At 41.5% G+C, this 13,775-nt stretch overlaps 1 protein-coding gene across 2 annotated transcripts in view; it reads right to left on the reverse strand.

Annotated features, from left to right (window-relative positions):
- Positions 1-13,775, reverse strand: part of LOC126484055 (retinol-binding protein pinta-like) — a 308,676-nt gene that overhangs the window by 1,693 nt on the left and 293,208 nt on the right. For both annotated transcript variants that reach the window (XM_050107405.1, XM_050107404.1), the window contains exon 6: positions 12,484-12,589. In XM_050107405.1, the coding sequence (XP_049963362.1) occupies positions 12,484-12,589 (106 nt within the window). The remainder of the gene's footprint in view (positions 1-12,483; positions 12,590-13,775) is intronic.

Below are 13,775 nucleotides of genomic sequence, written 5' to 3' on the forward strand. Positions count from 1 at the left end.
ATAGAAGAAAAGTTATTCGTACAAGTGACAGCTAAACGAATGCATCTTTGTCTTCGGTGATTTTAGATTTACGGGCATTACGCTGTGGTCCAAGGTATACTTCTCTGCCAAGCGTTTCGTCTTCTAACGCTGAAGACATCATCAGAAACCACAAAAATTCAGATACCAGTAAACACTTAAATGAGGTGACAACATCTTGAAATTATAGTGAAAAAGAAACAATAAAAATGAAAGCTTTCCTCCCATTCGCGATTCGCATTAAATGTCACAGGTTGCATAAGCATAGTACTAAGAAGAGACAGATCCGACACCGTTTTTTATCTAACAAGAATGATGGGTGGATTTGAGCACTGCATATTATACTATCGCCGCTTGCCACAGCAGGAACATACAGGGTGCGGAAAAACTATTTGGCCAAAAGTGTAGGGCACCAAGACCGCAGCAAACAAACGAATTTGAGTATAGGAACTAGGGGCGCAGTGACATATTTTCTGTGCTGCACGAAAACTGACATATGGACGTCTTTACTCAAAATAAAAGGGAATTCATAGAAACAGTACAGGTAAACAATTTGTTTGGACTCACCAATTGTCACGATGAGAACAAGAAAACTCAAATCACGTGATACATGGGAACTGCACCTAGCTGTCATACCATACAGCGTTTCTTTAAAAATGAAAACAATCACATATCCGTGTTTGATGTTTCAGTATGTCTTAAATAGGTCAAGTAAACGAAAGATGAGATTGATATTACACAAAGAGTACCTACAATTAACGTAAGTATGTCGTAGCAAATGTCTAAACTGACCCCCGTTTTCACTGGATCCCTATTTCCTATGTTCAAATTCCTTCGTTTGATGCTGTCTTTCTGCCCTACACTTTCAGTCAAATTGTTTTTCCGTACATGCGCTCTAGTGTACATCCGTTCAAGTGTAGTTAAGAAAGACAAAAAAGAAGCATTAACACCAAGCTTAAGTAACACAAGAGCAAGTCAAATGAATTCGCAATTGCGAATAAGGACTGCCGTCAGCTGTAGAACGGAATAACGACAGTGAAAATTTGTACCCGGTTTTCCCGACTATCGCGAGCGGTCGCCTTACCATTTTGCTTTCCGTACACGACTAACAACCCTATCGAAACTGCCATATGCCGCCAACCATGCGTCTACGACCTGTACTCGTACATCCATCACGTATTTTCCCGTACAGGTCAGACACTGTGCTTGAAAGCCGTTTGCCCGGTATCGGCAGATAAATAAGATTTTGCATGCCTGCATGTCCAAGGAGCTTCGTATCGTAATCAGAATAACACAAGCACTGCAATATCGTACAAGAGCAACTGTCGTCTGAGAAGTACAGGTAAACTGGCAGTAGCAGATCGTGTGCTCTGCGACTGAGATAACCACCTCGTTCGTTTCCCTATTGCTATGGTTTAATTAAGATCCAGTGATTACAACTCTATGACGTGCTGAGACGCCACATTAATTCGAAAGCACAGAAACAATTTAAATAGAAAAGAAGAAGGATCGAAATTACATACGTTGTGAACGTTAGTGCTAAACAAGACAAACAGCGCCAATTCCTCCCCACTACAAGCTCCGTAGCATACGCCAGCGGTACTCCGCCATATTAGGCAGCGGTCTCATGACGTCACGAACCTACAGTTGCGTGGATATGTGTCAGCTTCCTGAGTTTGTTTGAGCCTATAGTGCTATCTAAGTCTTTACATGCTCTGACAATGCCTCTAGGACTGTAGGACGAAACTTTTGGCCAAGTGCCAAGAAATGTGCCTTTTACAGTGACATAATGGCCATAAAATAGAATTCACCAAAGGCGGAAATACCGGTCGTGAAATCTTGGCTTGTATGATAAGTCGAAAAAGTGTTGGTGGAAGTCTCAGATACTGAATTTTTACGAAGACCTTTCGAATATTCTTTCTGCACCGGAAAAATCTCGCAGGAAAGGGGTATGAAATGTGGTCGCAACAGGTAAGGTGACTGAGTGCAAAGTATATCGATATTGGATTTGTACATACCACTGCTTTCGATTTCTTTGATTGGTGGACTCGGCACGTGTAAAGCTGATTACTGTCCTACGGATTTTCCGACACAGGCAGACATCAAGATCTACAAGGTATTAAGTGCTTCAAACTTAGAAACCAACTGGAAGTTCAAATGGTTCAAATGGCTCTGAGCACTATGGGAGTTAACATCTACGGCCATCAGTCCCCTAGAACTTAGAACCACTTAAACCTAACTAACCTAAGGACATCACACACACCCATGCCCGAGGCAGGATTCGAACCTGCGACCATAGCGGTCACGCGGTCCCAGACTGTACCACCTAGAACCGCTCTGCCACCAACTGGAAGTCTGCGGGAACGTATACAATGTGGTACAAAAGCAAGGGGCCATACTGGCCCATTCTAACCAATCAGTGTTGGTTAGGCGCAGTTAAAGTCAGATGTCTATGTATCTTTTGTTTAACTTAGCTTCGTCTGTGCCACAACACCTTGCAACTGTTGTCAGTAGCGAGGTGACCGTTTTCTTATCCAGTGAATCTGTCATCATGCTACCAAGGTGTACAGACCAAGTTATACCAGTAGTTACAGCTGTCGTTTACACACGTTATGGACTATGTTGTAACAGCAACAGTAACAATGGTTACATGAGGTGGAAGATATTAGACATTGATACTGAAACTGCCAACGAAAGTGATCCTGAACGCAATAGTGAACACGATACTGAGTCTGAACTTCATAATTATCAGGTGATGATGAATGTCAACGAGTTATTGAAGGAACAAAACAGATCACTTTCTATGGGCTCAACCGATATAACTCAGTCTGCAACCTGTGAGTGCATGAATGAAAATTTATTAAAATTCAGAGTTTGTCAAACTACCTTGAACTGAAACTTACCTGATTAATTTTTCTTTTGTTTTATATTTTGAACACTAATGAACGTAAATTTTCTCTATTTTTAAGCTCCAAAGGTATTATTTAAAGTTTTTTCTAGCAGTTGACATATACATTACAATCTGAAACTGGGCAGAAGTGAGATATTAATTTTGAAACAGGCCATTGTTATGTTTAGATTCTATAAAGCTGTTTTGGTGTCAATAAATACCAAAAAACAATGGAAATTGTCTGTGCTCATTGCTTTATATTTTTGTCTGATTGCCTGTCTAGAAAATGCAGTAATAGTTTTTATGTCTATGCCCGGCACCGATACCGACTGAGTATTACATCCATAAACAGTGACACGAACGCTCCTTTAGGCCGGCCACTGTGGCGGAGCGGTTCTAGGCGCTTCAATCCGAAACCGCGCTGCGGCTACGGTCGCAGGTTCGAATCTTGCCTCGGGCATGGATGTGTGTGCTGTCCCTAGGTTAGTTATGTTTAAGTAGTTTTAGGCCTAGGGGGCTGATGACTTCATATGTTAAGTCCCACAGTGCTCAGGGCCATTTGAACCATTTGAATTTTTTAGCTCCTTTACGAAGCAATGAACTAACTATTAGGTGAGTTAAAAACCTGCTGTTCCATTTCTTGATGTAGTCATAAGCGAAATAAGGAAACACTGCCTGTTTTTTTCTGCCTACGTGCATAATGTTTGGCTTACAGTCTAGTACTGTTGCCCGACCATCACTGCAATACCGTTTTGTGTGCATTAAACCGATTTCTGACGGCGCTATCTCGCTGCGAAAACGCGCAGTTTTTACTCACTCGTGTCCTTCGAGACTAAGCTGTACACCATTCACACAGGTTGTGATGTTAAAAGAGTGCATAGAGCGTATGCCCTTCCTTTAGTCACCACTGTGTGTTGGGCTGATGTCCCCATTCCCGTCAACACAGTTACCGTCGTTAGCTATAGTGATTACTGTTATTTTATGTGCAAGTGTTAGCTGTAGGACTAACAGGTCGCACGTATTTAGTGGGGTCTCCCATATTTTTAGTCTCATTTTCTTCTCTCTTCCGTATTTTTGATAGGTCTCCCTTATATTACGGTTTATCCGTATTTTACGTAGTTCACAATTTTTGCATATTTGATAATGTTTTCCCTCGTGTTTTATAAAGTTTCATTTATTCATTTATGCCAAAATTCAAAGATTATTGCTCCCAAATCAACAATCGACATTTCCAGTTTATCATATCTGAATTGTCTGTTTTTCATGTGGTAAGTCTGGAGGTTCCGCGACGATATTTTCCTCTCCTGCTTCGGTAACGTGAAGACGGGCAGTTCGATCCCAGTCTTGTGTGCAGTTTGTATTGTATTCGGTACACCTGTTTAACTGTGGGCAGGTAAAGTGACGACGAAGATCCCTCGAAGACACTACCAAATAAGAGCGCTCACTATATCTGGTGAAAACATATTTTTGGTTGGGATCAGTAAAAAATGACATTCATAAATGTTTATGTTTCTTTATGGCAGTGTTTTTCAATCTGCGGGTCAGTACCCTCTGGGGGGTCCAAAGTCTTGCTCGGGGTGTCGCAGTCGCAGGAGTAATTACAATTTAACCACTTTAAATGATACAACAAGAATTTCCAGAGTGGCTTTATTATGATGCATCATCAGCTATGGCAGAAACGTAATGAAAGCACATTGTAAAGTCATTAAGGTTCAGTTGCGGCACTTATTTGTAGTAATGAACATTAATTTAGTTTAAACCTGTCGAACACGTCAAATACGCAAAGACTTGTAGCGGCCGGAAGTGACACGATGCTTTTCGAAATCTTCGATAACTGCAGTATGGAAATAGGGCAGCAAGGGCCACTAAGCGCTGTACGGACTGAATTAGCGAGTTCTTTTACTGAGAGGTTTGTTGGGAGACGGGAGGGATCACAATACCCCCAGGGCAGAACGGCGGTGCGGGTCCAGAATTCCGTGCAGTACTGACAATTTAGCTTTCGTGCCGCTCAACTATTGTGGTAAAATATTACACAGAACTTGAATATATCGCTCGTGGTGAAACGTGACACAAAATGATTGCAACAACACACTCACAGCTCACGTGCAAGACTTCTCACCATGGTTGCTAGAATTCATTTCAACTCCCGTGTTTCGAACAAAGCAATATATCCCTGAGATTGGCATCAGTGAGAGAAGGCATGAAGTATAGCAATTTCTATCGATCTCATCTAGGATGCTTGACCTCACGTCAGATTGATTTTTTTTTTTTTTTTTTTTTTAGTACGAAGTCGACGTTGCTTGGCGCCTAGTTCACATCTCATTTCTTTCGTGTTGTTAATTGTGATTTCGATGAAGTGAACCATTGTTATCTTGACAGCGCTTTATACAATTAAAAAAAATCTTTTGAATTCTACTACAATACATAGTTTATAGTAACATATACCAGAAATTGTAGCAACTGATTAAAAAGAAATTTTGTCTTCTTTTGAAATTGGATGAACGCAAGTACAACAACCAGCCTAGTACAAAAAACGTAATCTAAGAAAATGGAAAAAGCCTCAGAGCCAATATCAGTTAAATTAAATAAATCAAATTACTATCAAAACCACCTTCATCAACAGTATTTCACCATCAAATCCGTTATAAACAAAAATCTATTACAATTACATAACTCCTCGTTTAACATTAATTCCGAACTGAAAAGAATGTAAGACTGTTAACGATGAATAAACGCAAAACCTGAAACCTTTTTTCATGAACTGATAGACAACTAAGTGAAAAAGATACAGTAAATAACTTGGAGAAGTTCGAAAGAAGACCTACTTCCTTACAAATTGATTATACAGTGGAATCACGCTTAACGAGCATAATTCGCTTCTGGGTCTTACTTGCAACATGAAACACTTGTTATGTGAAACATATTGCTCTGAGAAATCCACATAAAAGTAGGGCACAACGTTCCATTCCGAAAGGTACTAATAATATTTGTAAAACAGTAAATTAATGTATAATAGTATACATCCTTTTTCACCAGAAAGTTTTCTAAAGACGATTGTTTTTGCCTACTGTTTAAAATGAGTGCTAAAAGCAGAAGACGACTAGTTGAATGAAACATCTCCCAACTTATTGGTTTATGGACAGATTTATTGAATTCGTGTTGCTTATCAGCAGACAAGTCTCAAATGGAATTCATAAATAGGTATTTCAACACCATGAATTAACATGGGCCTTCCAAGTTAGGAGAGCATGCAATATCGTCACAGAGAGTTTGCAAATTCGGCAAGGAGGACAAAGTGGATGTACTAGAAATAACAACTAAGGCGCAAGGAGCACCGCTCACAGTACACCTGAATACAGGAATATCGGCATCATTGTCACTGATCAGAACTTCTGCTGTACACGGCGGAGCGGTCTGAGGCGCCTTGTCACGGTCCGCGAGGCTACCCCCGTCGGAGGTTCGAGCCCTCCCTCAGGCATGGGTGTGTGTGTGTCGTCCTTAGCGTAAGCTAGTTTAAGATAGTTAAGTAGTGTGTAAGCTTAGGCACCGATCACCTCAGCAGTTTGGTCCCATAAGTCCTTACCACAAATTTTTTGTTCGCGGCGGAAGATCATACATCAGCGTGTGATTTGTTGCCCAACTACAGCCGCTGAAGAGGTATCTGAAATTGTGGTGTCACCGCCAGGCACCACACTTGCTAGGTGGTAGCCTTTAAATCGGCCGCGGTCCGTTAGTATACGTCGGACTCGCGTGTCGCCACTATCAGTGATTGTAGACCGAGCGCCGCCACACGGCAGGTCTGGTCTAGAGAGACTCCCTAGCACTCGCCCAGTTGTACAGCCGACTTTGCTAGCGCTTGTTCACTGACTACATACGCTCTCGTTTGCAGAGACGACAGTTTAGCATAGCCATTAGCTACGTCATTTCCTACGACCTAGCAAGGCGCCAAATTCAGTTACTATAAGTATTCTGAACAGATAATATTGTGAATCATGTGCCGTCAAGAGCGACGTTCATCATTAATGGATTAAAGTTAAGTATCAAAGTAATTACGTCCGCTTTCTGAATTCTAATTCCTTGTCATGTTCCTGACCTCACGTCAGTATAGTTCTTCCCTCCTCACGCCAGCCTGCTTGAGCTTAAACGCGTGCATTTCGGCCTCCTCTAGTAACGCGGTGTTGGCTCTTCGGCCAACACCACAGAAATGGTTACCGAAGACTGAAAATTAAGGCTCTGAACAGACTCGATATGCGAATCATAGCCCGTTAAGTGATTCAACCTTATACAAAATTACGTTGTGTATTGATCGTTATGCGAATCACTCTTTATAGAAGGTGTGACTGTACTTTGTTCATCATAATAATACACGGTCCAGTCGCATTAATGTCACATTAATGTTCAGTATCAGCGTATGACAACAACTCACAGACCGCAGGTGGCAGCACTAGCAGTAGAGGGTGTATAAAGCGTGGCTCGGCGGCGGGAGCGAGTGCGGAAAACAACGCAGCGCGGAAACGGAGCCATTTACCTGACGTCAAAAACGGCTAATTTAGTAAACTGTTCGAATCTCGCCGTGGTTAAAGCGTACTGTGCATGACAAAATGGCGCTATCCAAAACTGGCACCGAGGTAACTGTAGTCCACGACGGGCCATAAACGGAAGGGGTGAAGGAAGGCTATGGGCGAATAAATGGGCAACTGCTGGGCAGATGACGGCCCAGCTAAACCAAGGGTCTACCGGCAGTGACTCCTCAACGTCGGATCAGTGAACGTTGCTGTGAATGGACCTCCTCAGCAGACACCTAGTGCATGCAAACACGTTGACTGCTGTTCATCGGGGACGAAGGATGTAGTTTACACGCCCATACCGCAACTGTGCGTCCACAGAATGGCTGCAGGTAGTTTTTCCAGATGAATCACTTTTGAAGCTCCATCGGACAGACAGCAGTTGGCGTGTACGACCCTGGAACAATCGCGGGAAGGGTCCAGGTCGGAGGAAGGAGCGTTATGGTCTGGGGAACGCTTTCGTTGCCTTCCCTGGGTGACCTTATCATTCTGGAAGGAACAATGGAACAACACAAGTATGTGTCTGTCCCTGGGGACCATGTACACCCCTACATTCATTCCATTCTTTCCTCTGTACGTTGGCATCTATCAGTATGACAATGCAAAGAGTTATATAGCTCGCAGTGTACGTGTGTGCTTCGAAAAGAACCAGGCTGAGTTTACAATACACTTCTGGTCACCAAACTCCCTAAGTTAAAACCAGTCAATCTGTGGGACTCGATCTCTTCTCGCAATGGATACTCGACCGACAAGCCAAATGCAGCTGGCTCCAGCGCTGGAGCTGGCGTGGCTCCATGTCCCTGTCGGTATCTTCCAGAACCTAGGTGGCTTTCTTCTCACATTGCTAGCAGTGGTCCGCTCTGCAAGAGGTGCTTATTCAGGTTTGTAATAGATGGTCAAATTACAGTGACTGGGCCAAGTAACAATGATATAGAGATTAGGATACTTATCCTTCCGCATTTTCTGTCATCTCACTGCCATTTCTTTCCTGCGGAGCATAAACCACACCATCAAGAGTAAAGTCAGCAACAATAACGGTAGGATTCAGTGATTATTAGCAGATACACAGTGCTTTACCGGCACAACTGCAATTTTATTATTAATGACCACCGTCTCTCACTTGAATTATTTTGAATCATGTTTTACACTTCTCGGGATACTATTATTTCTAAAATTTTTCAATAACAGGTTGACACCAGAGAATCTGCCATTGGTGCAACTTAACCAGAATAAAAATACAACAGTTTCCATGCAGAGGCTGTAACTCTTTATTTATAAACAGCTTGTCGAATAGTGGCTCTATTTTTAAGACATAAATTACCAAATCGTTTTCTTATTGAAGCCTATGCAGGTAAGAATTGGCGAACGCCACTAATAATTTCAAATTTTCCCTTGCCAGCCGTAAATATTCATCTTCTCTCTTCATCCAATAGACTACAATCTCTTGCGAATTAAATTCCATTTTAAGCATGCTGTCAGCAGCAAAATTTATAGGCGTTTCTTTCATCCTCATGCTCAGACGAACCAGTTCAAAAATGGCTCTGAGCACTATGCGACTTAACTTCTGAGGTCATCAGTCACCTAGAACTTAGAACTAATTAAACCTAACTAACCTAAAGGCATCACACACATCCATGCCCGAGGCAGGATTCGAACCTGCGACCGTAGCGGTCGCTCGGTTCCAGACCGTAGCGCCCAGAACCGCACGGCCACTCTGGCCGGCTAGACGAACCAGTTGTAATGACACATCCAGAAAAGCATTTACAATCCATCTATGCCCGTTGCCAGCTTCAGAGTTCATTTCTGCAAAGTAACTTAATAGTTTCTCTTCCAAATTATGCAAACTTTGTATCGTTAAGGAATGCGAGAACTTACTACAACCGACTGGTCGATTGCAGTTTCTTCGACACTCTTCTGAATGGAAGGGAAACACTCAGACATCATCATTTGTAAAGACATTGACCACAAACGAAGTTTTGTAAGGCACCATTTGATGTATCCCTTTCGGGCTTTTATTTAAAAATTTTAGGTGGTTAAAAGATCAGCGAGAAATGCTAATTTTAATATCCAAACAAGGTCACAAACATAATTTGCTTATCTCGATTTAAAACCTTGTAAGAACATTAACAATTCATCTTTTAGTTCCGGAACTCGTGTAACTACCTTTTCTTTGGAAAGCCACCTGACCTCTGCCTGATAAAGGAGATTTTGGTACAGCGACTCCATGTCCTCCCAAATGATTCCAAACAGTCGAATTTGCAACGCTGTACCTTTAATAGAGTTCACAAATTTTGATCACCTCTTTAAGCACATCTTTTAAATCAAAAGTTAAAACCGTAGCTGCCAGAACTTGTCGATGAAGAGAGCAGTGTGTCCACGAATCATCTGATATTACTGATTCTAATTTCAGAACGAGCCCACTTTTATTGCCATTCACAGCTTTAGCACCATTAGTAGAAATGGCGATACATTTGGTCCAATAGATCTTGTAGTTTCGAGTGCTTTCTAGAAACATGTCGTGCAAATAGTGGTCATTAGTGTTCGCAGACAGTGCTTTGCAAAATAAAAACATATTTTTTTCGAATATGATTTTCATCCGCTACTATCACTTGTACCAAACATGGAGAGCTGTACAGATCTTTTGAGAAACTTCTCCATTTTATGCTGGCTAGGACCGAAGCGCAAACACGGTCTTATCACGTCCGTACTCGCTGGCGTACTCGGAAAACTGAGTGAAAAGAGAGGAAGTGTGCACCTATGCGACCGCTGACCAGTACACTGGTTAGGCTATCATTACTAAAAGATGACTTACATACATGTTAAACCAAAATGTCCATTTTACGGGGTCTAACAGTTTGAGTGAGTTCACTTAATCACAATGATAGCATTGCTCACTACTGGAACACATATATAAAAATTATATCGGGTTTTTACCCTTTAAATTGCCATCATTGGTCAGACACTGAGTGAGGCATTGTAGATAAGATTTCAAAGTGAGAAGATGAGTCAACTACACTGAAACTAATGCACTAATAATCTAACAAAACAAGAACTCTATTCTGCTTGGAGGTGTACCTCTATGCAGTTCTGTTTCCTTGACATTTCAATAATCGTTCTCCTTGTTAATATGCACAACGTACGATAGCATGCCTTGCTTCTTTCCTTATTGCAGACGTTTACGGAATATCAAAGGACACGTTCGCAAGTTTTTTGCAACTGTGAACTTTAAAAATGTTGTGCATACGAATTCCAGCTTCATTACTATCGAGACAAAAACAGCAAAGGAGGAATTAAGTGTATTATGAAGTCATGCCTTTGACATCACTTCCTTCTGTTTTTGTGTATTCGAAATATATCAATGAAAAGCAAGTCACATTAACGAAGCCACGTGTCTCTTAATACTAGAGCAAATACTCACCCAACTACAAAAAAAAAAAAAAAAAAAAAAAAAAAAAAAAAAAAAAAAAAAAAAAAAAAAAAAAAAAAAAAAGTTCGGAATTGCGTTCCTGATGCTATGTTATTCTCGTAAGCACTGTAATCTTTAGTATTTGAGATAGATGTTGCGTGCACGCGACAGAGATGCTGAACAAGAAATAATCGCAAAGAGCAGTGTGCTAATGTACTCGGCTATTTAAGATGGCGGCAGGCCCCGCCCACTCTGGCTTCAAAACAACGTACAGCGTAAGTCTATAGCGCCATCTCCCTTCTTTTCTTACCTTCAAGACGACGTTTGCGAAAGTGCACAGACATAACACATTACTAGACCGGCAAACACACATCTTTTACTGAAGCCTGACGTTTCGTGAGGTATGTTGGCGACATCAGGAAATTCGTTTATGGTACTACTACGATCTTCTGAAACGAAATGATGTAAGTTTCACGAGGTGGTCTAAGCAAGTCCTGCACTTGAAAAAATATTTGTGTACTAGTGGAGATTAGCACATGCATTGTAGAATCGTGTTATGAGAAGAACATCAAGTAATACATACATACGATTAAAGCAGACTGTAGATTTCTTAAGAACACTCAATGGTAAATAGCACTTTGTGCTTATACTACTCGAAGAAAAGCCTAAGATTATCAAGACTGGTTAATAACAGAACATTCAGATATGTCTGTTAACACTAGGTTTATTAAACACGTAAGGAATGTAAACACCCCCGTTACTTTAGATAAGACAAATTGTGATGTAATTATTTAGGGTTACGTATATTACAAAAGCAAAAATACGACGTTTCTACAATTGCGTGCATGGAGATGCGTTCCTTTCGCTTCATCTTCCACCTGCTGTACAAAATATTACAACCAAAGACGAAACATGCATTGACCATTATGTTAAAACTCTAAAGGTAACGTGGTTATCTCAGTTTATCGCCATTTATTACGACTGTTTCATTAGTAGATAAACAGCTGAAACTTCCTGGCAGATTCTAGATAAACAGCTTTTTACTCCTTCCTTGTGGTCGGAGGCATATTGCGATTCTTAAGTCCTGATTTCACTGAAATGAGTGATATCTATACGGTATTGCCAGCCTAGTAATGTTATGTTCGTGGGTATGTATGAAGTCTCTGGCGCAAACAGCTACACCTTTCGCTTTCAGAATTCCAGACTCGTGTTACATAACAGCACGAAATGCTAGCACTGAGTTATTTCCACTTGTTATATATATGCACTTGTTATAGGTTTACACACGAAATAAAAGGAGATTGCACAGACTACGAACTACAAAGTCGAAAGAATCTCAGCGTTTATGGTACAAAGACTTACGTTTTCCCCATTATGCATCTCTTTCAGTAATAATGCTAGAAAATGGAATAATAATCTATAACCAAGGTCACAAAAACAAATAGTTTGTGAAGCGAGTGGCAGAAAGTGTGTAGCTGCAAGTAATCGTTATTCAGCAAGTGGTCACAGTGAAAGCAACAGAATTACGACGAGATATGAATTTATGAACTTTAAAGTATCCTTCCACCATTCTAAGTAGATCGCTATTGTCAGTGCATACTTACAGGCAAGTTTGTCCATAGGACCGCCAGTGCCTCCTAGTTCGTCCGGCAGATGTTCCTTTGCCACGTGGTCAAACAGCGTCGTTGATCCTGGAGGATGGACGTGTATCTGAAGGAGAGCAACATTCCCTGTTACAAGGTCTCAGTGACAAAACCACATCCTGTACTTACACCTACATCAACATCCATACTCTGCAAAATGGTGTGGAGAGTACACCAGAGGGTACGTCCCACCGTGCTACATATTAGCGTTTTCCTCCCATTCCATTAGCATACAGAACGAGAGTGACTGCTAAAATGTATACAAGGTGCCCAGAAACTACCTGAAAAGAAGGTAACGGTGTTGTAGGGTAACTTGTGCTGAGAAATAACTGATAAGATAAAAAAAATTCGACACGTTCAGCCGTATCAGAGTTAATTAGCATTGACGTTAACAATAAGGTCGTTGCGTGTGCAAATTAAAGCGGTCTGCCGGATGCAGTGTCGCCAAACGTGTTCTTTGTTTGCTGTTGTAAGACCGAACCAGAGAGCGATACAAAAATTGGACATGGGACGATAGTAAGGATCGAACCCGAGCCAAAGCTGAACAGTCCCGTGCTCTTTCATCTACGCTATATATCTGGCAGGTCCCTTGAATTTACACGCGCAACGACCCGATTGGCTAGCTTTAAGGCCAATTAACACGGAAACGACGCAAAGTGCTGAATTTTCCCTTAACGATTGTAGCTCAGTACGACCTACTCTTCAACGCCCTTAGAAGCTTCACAGACTGCTTCTGACCACCCTGCATACGGTACGCACGCTGTACTTCCTAAATCCCACTCACTTGACCACTGTTCTGGGACGAGGCGCACGAGTACCATGTTAACGTTTATCTTTGTACACTGACGCCATTTTCCCAGTATTCTTTCATCGGCGTTAGCAAATGACACTCTACGTCAGTATCTCAAGAAATATACAGTGACTATGAAGGAGAGACTTCATAGGAGTGACAGTAAATATATAGTTAAATGTCATGTAAACATCTTTGCAAATTTATTTCAGTCGTTTACATAAGGAATTAGCACGTTTACAGATACAGTGGGTGAGCATCATATTTACATCTACATCTACATCTACATTGATACTCCGCAAGCCACCCAACGTGTGTGACGGAGGGCACTTTACGTGCCACTGTCATTACCTCCCTTTCCTGTTCCAGTCGCGTACGGTTCGCGGGAAGAACGACTGTCTGAAAGCCTCCGTGCGCGCTCTAATCTCTCTAATTTTACATTCGTGATCTCCTCGGGAAGTAT

This window comes from Schistocerca serialis, chromosome 6, assembly GCF_023864345.2.
Source record: "Schistocerca serialis cubense isolate TAMUIC-IGC-003099 chromosome 6, iqSchSeri2.2, whole genome shotgun sequence".
In the NCBI taxonomy this organism is placed as follows: Eukaryota; Metazoa; Arthropoda; class Insecta; order Orthoptera; family Acrididae; genus Schistocerca; species Schistocerca serialis.